This window comes from Zea mays, chromosome 5, assembly GCF_902167145.1.
Source record: "Zea mays cultivar B73 chromosome 5, Zm-B73-REFERENCE-NAM-5.0, whole genome shotgun sequence".
Classification (NCBI taxonomy): domain Eukaryota; kingdom Viridiplantae; phylum Streptophyta; class Magnoliopsida; order Poales; family Poaceae; genus Zea; species Zea mays.
The window spans coordinates 76,005,274-76,014,552 of NC_050100.1; the positions used below are offsets into that span (position 1 = coordinate 76,005,274).

At 45.5% G+C, this 9,279-nt stretch overlaps 1 protein-coding gene across 1 annotated transcript; it reads right to left on the bottom strand.

Moving 5' to 3' along the window:
• Positions 1-1,538: 1,538 nt before the first annotated feature.
• Positions 1,539-2,874, bottom strand: LOC100272308 (uncharacterized). The gene is given in 1 exon segment (NM_001146793.1): positions 1,539-2,874. A coding segment is annotated over 1 exon segment (486 nt). The 5' UTR covers positions 2,488-2,874; the 3' UTR covers positions 1,539-2,001.
• Between the last annotated feature and the right edge of the window lie 6,405 nt (positions 2,875-9,279).

A 9,279-nucleotide genomic window follows, 5' to 3' on the forward strand; every position in this document is an offset into this window, starting at 1 on the left:
AATCACTTGGCATATACTAGCCATGTTTTCATCATCCCTTTAGTTCATTGGATTGCTACGTGTAGGGCAGTGACCAAGTCTTCATGTCCGCGAAGTTACGGCGATCTGAATCGATTATACTCAGCTGAGGATCTCCAATCACACGACATATGTAGCACTTAATCCTTGCATATGTCAACTCGCCACCGGGGTTCTTAAGACCAGATCAGGTTCACGCCAACCGAGAGCACAGATACACCACTGTCCAGCCTCTTGCCACGGAGGGTACACGCTACTCTCGCCATCTCTCCACTTCCATTGTGTGTTATCTTATTCTGGTATTAGTTTGCCCGAGGCAAAGCTTACCCATGACGAGGCATGTGACCAGTTAAAGGGTCCTCGATCATCAAGCCTACATCGGCACGGTCCTTAATCGACTCAGACGGAGACACTACACCGAGACTCCTTTCTCGTGCAAGTCAACCGCCCGGTCTCAGCTTTATTAATTTCAACCCAAAGTCTGGTACCTGGCAGAGGTACATCTTTTCCGATGTTGAACCCATCAAGGCCTTTGACAGATCCACCATCAAGTTTTATTTTTGAAAACATTTCCACCCACTGAAGCATCACTTTTGTTTTAAAACAAAACATTTTTGTTTTTTCTAAAGCAAGGCTAAGCATCATAAAATCCTTTTTGAAAAAGGGTGTCAAGGAAGGGTATTCAAGTTTTCAAGGAAGGAAATGCATCAATTGTTTGGCACACAACTCCTATCACCTAATGCATCAAACAAGGTGATAAGATTTTAAAACATCAAGGAGATGGCAAATGCACCGGGGCTTGCCTGAATAACACTAGGTTAGTGTTTGTTAGGCGATGTCCACTTGACGATCATCCTTTGGCTTGGCACTCGTTCAGATTATCCATCTTCCGGTTCGTCCATCAGCATCATCCTGTGGATTAGCCCGCGCTTGGGGTCGACTTGGCTCGTCTTCCGCATCGCGCAATTATTTACCGTACCTCATGAGATGCACGATGCACATGTATCAGCACGAGTATAACGAGTATAATATAGATAATCTACACTAAAACGGATGAAACACTTATAACCTACAACCAAGCATATTTTACACAATATACCAATTCCAACTTTAGAACTAAAAGACCTAAAGTGTTTCTACGCATTACTTATCAGACAGACCCTAGATTTTGGCTGAAACAGATATATCGATGTTACTTAATCCTAAATATTCGAAATAGCAATCAACAATCATTCAAATCATGAAATCGACCAACATACATAGAATATTATGCCTAGTTTAGAGAGCACACTAAACGACTTATAACTTTAGCTTCAAAATTTTTGGACACCTAACACTTATAAAGTTTGATAGAAGAACTTTCATTCACTTTCTAAACTAATTTACCGGTTAACCTGTGTATCATATATATTAATAAAACTTTCCATTTTTAACACCTACAGTCCCGTAACCCTGAGACCTATTGAGACCTCTTTTATCCTACGTCATCGACCAATTTACCAAAGCGACTCAGGTAATCTAATAAATATTAGACCTAGTCAGATCATTCATTAATCCACTCGCACGAATAACAAATTTGCTTACCCTGACTAATTTGACGAGATAGTCGGAAGCACGACTACGGGTTCCGGTTAACGTCATCCAGGGGCCTTCTTTTCTTCGGTAATCAATTGCTGAAGACATTTTCCTCGACTAAATAATTTTGACGAATCGAACTTGAGTCGCGCAGGATGTTCGAGCTTTTTGTCGCGCACTTGGTGAATACCACGCTGCTAGCTTCGTCTTCACCTGATTCTTGAGATTTCTTGATGACTTGCGGAACAACGACGACCTTCAGTTAAAGTCGGGAGCGAGCTGGTGAGGTGGGGGTTGAGCAGGGGATGACGGGTTTGACGACTCGACTGTGAACGACGCAACGACGAGCTAGGGCAGGATCCGAGCTAATAGGCACAGCATGGGACAGCGACCAGCACAACGGACGAACTAAGTCGCGGTGAGGTCGATGACGCGGTAGGAATTAAGGCCGAGCGAGCTGAGAGGGCGCGCTGGCAAGCAGAAAGCCGCGCGAGGACTGGAGACGAGCACGACGAGGTGGCTACCGGCGAATACGGCGAAGTGATGACAACGGGATCGAGCTCGCGACAGAAACAATAACGGCGCGACACGGCAAACTGAAACAAGGAGTCGAGCGCCAACGACGAAGGGAGCGACCATGGATAGACCTAGGTGTTCTAGAAATTGAACAGAGAATGCACGAGCGCAAGGGCTATGCTCGGCCACCAGGGAACAGGACGCGACGGCAGATCCGAGCAAGGGCGAATCAGAGGCGCACAGCAAGGCGACGGCGCGACAGCTTGCAGAGGATCCGGCGAGCAGGTTGAGCGCGAGCTCGGGGAAAGCCAGTGAGTCGGACGCGGCACTGGAGGAGCGTCGTGCGCAGGGAAAACACCAGAGCAGCAGCCGCGGCATCCATGGAAGAGAGCACGGCGCGCAGGGACAGAGGGACGCGCTGGGCACCGAGGGGAGGGAGGCTGATGGTTAAGCCGAGCAGGGAGGAGGAACAGCTGGGCGCGCGTATCAGGAAGCTCGACGACGGCGTGAGCAGGGAGCTTGGGCGCGACGCGCGCAGAGGAAGGGGCGCGCGCGCAGTGGCGAGTTCCAGGGAGCAGACGCGCCGAGGAGAAATCCAGCCAGGCGCCATGGGAGCTGCGCGGACCTGGCAAAATCCGAGCAGAGAGGGAGAAGCAGGAGAAGGGGCGAGCACAGGAAGATGGACGCCATGGGAAGAGGAAGAAGCAGTTGGGCACACTGCAGCTTGGAATCGATCTCAGAAACGGCAGCGCGGCGCTGGGAAAGAAGAAGATGGAGCGCTGTGACGAACGCATAAAAAGAACAGGGGGCGGCTGTAGATAAAGCAGAGGGGATCGAGACAAACAAGGAGATGGAAAAATATCTGGGCATTGGCTTGAGCGGTTGAAAGGATGAGGCTCATCACCACGTAGGAACAGAGAAGACTCGGCGTGGGGATAAAAATCAAGAGGATATTTTCTTCTTATTTTATTTTTTTTACTCAAGCGATACAAATATCTATACTCTGAAATTAGAGTTAAAAAGAGACATAAACATGACGGACCGAAATAAACTGATTTCGGCATTGATAATTTGTTTTGCGTGATTCGACCGAAATTGGCCGAAACAATATCTGCGAACGTATACGCGATTTTGTCTTCGAAACAACATGCTGAAGAATGAATTAGATTATAACCTCGCGCACAATTTTTCTCAGACACGGCGCAATTCAAATCATTTTGTCCCGAACATTTTAGTCGTCGAGTTCAAACTAATTTGCTCGGGATAAAATCATCCGAGTGGGTCGGGCTTCCGAATTCGTATTTGCGCGAGCGATGAATTTTAAATAATCACCGGACGCACCGATTTTCGGAACAACTATGTTCCGAACATCACGAAAATTTAGGAAGATCCCGGATAGATAAAAATAAAAACGATGTCGCGCTCGCGACAGACGAAACAGATGCGATATTAAAATCGCGATAAACAGAGATAATTAGATCTTAGTGTCTGTTTTATTTACTGATATCACGTGCTTAAATCCATACTCGTTGTCGAGCGTAATATAAACACAAGGGGTGTTACACCAGCATTCAGAAGATGAGGCTACATGGGAAACTCATGACTTTTTAGAAAAGAATTTCCCAGGCTTTTTAGCCTCATGTAATTTGTAAAGTGTATACAATTGTTGTAATAAAGGAATGAACCCCAAACCACTCCTGCCTTGTACCAAAAATAAGGAAATAAAGATATGTCGTGTTTCCTTTTCCATTACTTGCCCTAGGACTTTTAATCTCGGGACGAGATTCTTTTATGGGGGGAAGGATATAACACCCCTAGTGTTAGTGCCACTAAAACTTGAGCATAACATCATAAACATTGGTATTTCATGTGTTTGTCACACCTAGAGTGCATTCACTAGGCAAAATTTCAAACAAGTTGTATTGATGTGACATGTTACTAGTGAAACCCTAGGGTACAGTGTTTAACCCTAGATTGGGCTTAAAGGGGTAACCAAAGCCTAAACAAGAGGAAACTTCAAAACTCATTAGAGATGGTCATTAAATGTCACCATGAATAGACTTAAGGGATATCCAAACCCTAGAATCACCAAAAACCCTAAAAAGAACCCTGGAAAACCCTAGAGTAGAACCCTAGGGGGTTAAGTGCAAAAAATTAGTGCACTTTTGGACTAAAGTGCAAAAACCATGAAAGTAAGGCACCTTAAGTCATATGGTTCACAAGTATGTGGATTTGCAAGTTGAACCTTGAGATTTGGGCTTATTTGCAAAAAGTCCTATTTGAACTCTATTGGCTAAGTCTGAATTTCAGTGGGATTGGCTCAACTTTGGAGCCCTATATCTGCCAAGTTATAAAGTTTTTGCCCTAGGTCACCACATCAATTTTGTAGATCTATGAAAGGAGAATAACTTTTCTATAGAGATCATGCCTTGGTACCATGAAGAATTCTGAGATAATTAGACCCAAAGATGGGCTGTCAGACTGCTTGGAGTCTGAAATTCAGACTGACAGTGGAATTACATGAACTTAGGGCTTGAATTCAATCATGATCCAGTGGGAAATTGACTAGGGATGCTATAGCAAAAGTGAACATGGATTATAGAGCTATAACTTTGATGCAGATGAATTATGTGGTTGTCACATAAAAATTGGAGAAAAGCTGCCTTGAATCTGCTCTGTCAAACCGACTGAATGCACTTCGCGATGGTACAGTAGCCAAAAGATCCGCGGATTCAGTGAGCTGACCGCCGGTGACCCCTTCGCCGGGATTAGTGCTGCTCGCCGTGATTCGTGCGTGCGGGCTATGGATTGGTTTCACCAGCGAAAAGATCTCGCCGTGGATATGGTCGGGGTACTGTGGCCGGCCTGTCACCGTACTGAAAGGGTAATAGGCTCACACCTTTTCCTAAATGATTTTGGTGGTTGAATTGCCCAACACAAATAATTGGACTAACTAGTCTGCTCTAGATTATAAGTTCTACAGGTGCCAAAGGTTCAACACAAACCAATAAAAAGTCCAAGAAAGGGTTCAAATAAAAAGAGCAAAAGACAATCGAAGGCTGCCTTGGTCTGGCGCATCGGACTGTCCGGTGTGCCACCGGACAGTGTCTGGTGCACCAGGGAGATCAACTCCAAACTTGCCACCTTCGGGAATTTGGGAAGCCACTCCGCTATAATTCACCGGACTGTCCGGTGTAGCACCGGACTGTCCGGTGTGCCAGCGGAGCAACGGCTAACTGCGCCAACGGTCGTCTGCAAAATTCTACAGTAAACAGTGAACAGTTTAACTGCGCTTGCAGAAGTCAGAGCAGGCGCCAGATGGCGCACCGGACAGTGAACAGGACTTGTCCGGTGCATCACCGGACTATCCGGTGGCCCAGATGTCAGAAGCTCTAACGGTCGGAACCCAACGGTTGGGTGATGTGGCTGGCGCACCGGACAGTCCGGTGCGCCCTTCGATGGTAGAGTTTCCCAACGGCCATTTTGGTGGTCGGGGCTATAAATACCCCCCAACCACCACTCTTCAAGGAACCCAAGCATTCACTACTCCTCATTCAATACAAGAGCAATACACAACACTCCAAGACACAAATCAAAGCCTCCGATCAAATCAAAGTCCACAATTCAACTCTAGTTTTTAGGACTTGTGAGAAGATCGGCTTGTGTTCTTTTGTTGTTCTTGTTGCTTGGTTGGCTCTCTTCTTTCTGTCATTCTTACTCTCAAAGCCTTGTAAGCAAAGCAAGAGACACCAATTATGTGGTGGTCCTTGCGTGGTCTAAGTGACCCAGAAAATCAAGAAAGGAAGCTCACTCGGTCTAAGTGACCGTTTGAGAGAGGGAAAGGGTTGAAAGAGACCCTATCTTTGTGACCACCTCAACGGGGAGTAGGTTTGCAAGAACCGAACCTCGGTAAAACAAATCACTGTGTCATCCACTCTTATTCGCTTGTGATTTGTTTTCGCCCTCTCTTTCGGACTCGATTATATTTCTAACGCTAACCCCAACTTGTAGTTGTGCTTAAACTTTATAAATTTCAGATTTGCCTATTCACCCCCCCCCCCCTCTAGACGACTTTCAATTGGTATCAGAGCCCGATACTTCATTAAGAGCCTAACCGCTCGAAGTGATGTCGGGAGCTCACGCCAAGAAGGAGATGGTGACCGACGAGAAGCCTGCCACAAGCCACGGGAAGGCTCCATCGGGGGAGTCTGGCAACAAGAAGAGGGAGGAATCATCTCCTCGCGTCAAGTCGCACCGGAGTGGTGACAAGAAGAAGAAGATGAAGAAGGTGGTCTACTACGAGACCGATTCTTCGTCGCCTTCCACCTCCGGCTCCGACACGCCGTTCGTCACTTCTAAGTGCCATGAGCGCAAGAAGTTTAGTAAGATCCCCTTATGCTACCCTAAAATTTCCAAACGCACTCCTTTACTTTTTGTCCCATTAGGCAAACCACCGGTTTTTTACGGTGAAGATTATTGTATGTGGAGTGATAAAATGAGGCACCATCTAACCTCACTCCACGCTAGTATTTGGGACATTGTTGAATTTGGTGCGCAGGAACCATCCGTGGGGGATGAAGGCTATGATTCGGACGAGGTAGCCCAAATCCGGCACTTCAACTCCCAAGCCACCACTATACTCCTCGCCTCTCTAAGTCGAGAGGAGTATAACAAGGTGAAGGGTTGAAGAGCGCCAAAGAGATTTGGGACGTGCTCAAAACCGCGCACGAAGGAGATGAGGTGACCAAGATCACCAAGCGGGAGACGATCGAGGGGGAGCTCGGTTGATTCATGCTTCACCAAGGGGAGGAGCCACAAGCCATGTACAACCGGCTCAAGACTTTGGTGAACCAAGTGCGCAACCTCGGGAGCACCAAATGGGATGACCATGAAATGGTCAAGGTTATTCTTAGATCACTCGTTTTTCTTAACCCTACTCAAGTTCAATTAATGCGTGGTGATCCAAGATATAAACTAATGTCTCCCGAGGAAGTGATAGGAAAGTTTGTGAGCTTTGAACTCATGATCAAAGGGTCCAAACAAATCATTGAGCGAGGCGCCACCTCCACACCTGAGGTGCAACCCGTCGCCTTCAAAGCGACAGAGGAGAAGAAGGAAGAGTCTACACCAAGTAGGCTTCCCATCGACGCCTCCAAGCTCGACAACAAGGAGATGGCTTTAATCATCAAAAGCTTTCGCCAAATCCTCAAGCAAAGGAAAGGGAAAGATTACAAGCCTCGTTCCAAGAATGACATTTTACATGCTAAGATTGTTGAACTAAATACTTGCAAACCCTCTACATCTACCGTTAGTCATGTCTCTATTTGCACTAGATGTTGAGATGTTAATGTTGATGCTATCCATGATCAGATTGCTATGATTAAACAACAAAATGATCATATAGCAAAATTAGATGCTAAAATTGCTGAGCATGAATTAGAGAATGAGAAATTTAAATTTGCTCGTAGTATGCTTTATAATGGGAGACGCCTAGGTATTAAGGATGGCATTGGCTTCCAAAAGGGAGACAATGTCAAGCTTAATGCCCCCAAGAAATTGTCCAACTTTGTTAAGGGCAAAGCTCCCATGGCTCAGGATAACGAGGGTTACATTTTATACCCTGTCAGTTATCCCGAGCACAAAATTAGGAAAATTCATTCTAGGAAGTCTCACTCTGGCTCTCATCATGCTTTTATGTATAAGAGTGAGGCATCTAGTTCTAGGCAATCCACTCATGCTAAATTGCCTAAAAAGAAATCTCCTATAGCATCAAATGAACCTAACATTTCATTTAAGGCTTTTGATGCTTCCTATGTGCTCACTAATAAATCAGGCAAAGTAGTTGCCAAATATGTTGGGGCCAAACACAAGGGCTCAAAGACTTGTGTTTGGGTACCCAAGGTGCTTGTTTCTAATGTGAAAGGACCCAAGACCGTTTGGGTACCTAAGAACAAGGCCTAAACTTGTTTTGTAGGTTTATGCATCCGGGGGCTCAAGTTGGATCATTGATAGCGGGTGCACAAACCACATGACAGGGGAGAAAAGGATGTTCTCCTCCTACGAGAAAAACCATGATCCCCAAAGAGCCATCACATTCGGGGATGGAAATCAAGGTTTGGTCAAAGGACTTGGTAAAATTGCTATATCTCTTGACCACTCTATTTCCAATGTTTTTCTTGTAGATTCTTTAGATTAAAATTTGCTTTCCGTTTCTCAATTATGTAAAATGGGCTACAACTGTCTTTTTACGGATTTAGGTGTTACTGTCTTTAGAAGAAGTGATGATTCAGTAGCATTTAAGGGAGTGTTAGAGGGTCAGCTATACTTAGTTGATTTTAATAGAGCTGAACTTGACACTTGCTTAATTGCTAAGACTAACATGGGTTGGCTCTGGCATCGCCGACTAGCCCATGTTGGGATGAAGAATCTTCATAAGCTTCTAAAGGGAGAGCACATTTTAGGACTAACCAATGTTCATTTTGAGAAAGACAGGGTTTGTAGCGCATGTGAAGAAGGGAAGCAAGTTGGTGTTCATCATCCACACAAGAACATCATGACGACTGACAGGCCGCTTGAGCTACTCCACATAGACCTATTCGGCCCGATTGCTTACATAAGCATCGGCGGGAGTAAGTACTGTCTAGTTATTGTGGATGATTATTATCGCTTCACTTGGGTGTTCTTTTTGCAGGAAAAATCACAAACCCAAGAGACATTGAAGGGATTCTTGAGACGGGCTCAAAATGAGTTTGGATTGAGGATCAAAAAGATTAGAAGCGACAACGGGACGGAGTTCAAGAACTCACAAATCGAAGGCTTTCTTGAGGATGAGGGCATCAAACATGAGTTCTCTTCACCCTACACGCCACAACAAAATGGTGTAGTGGAGAGGAAGAATAGAACTCTACTTGACATGGCGAGGACCATGCTTGATGAGTACAAGACTTCGGACCGGTTTTGGGCGGAAGCAACCAACACCGCTTGCTACGCCATCAACTGTCTCTACCTTCACCGAATCATCAAGAAGACAATGTATGAACTCCTAACCGGTAAAAAGCCCAATGTTTCATATTTTAGAGTCTTTGGTAGCAAACGCTTTATTCTTGTTAAAAGAGGTACAAAATCCAAATTTGCTCCTAAGGCTGTAGAAGGCTTTTTACTAGGATATGA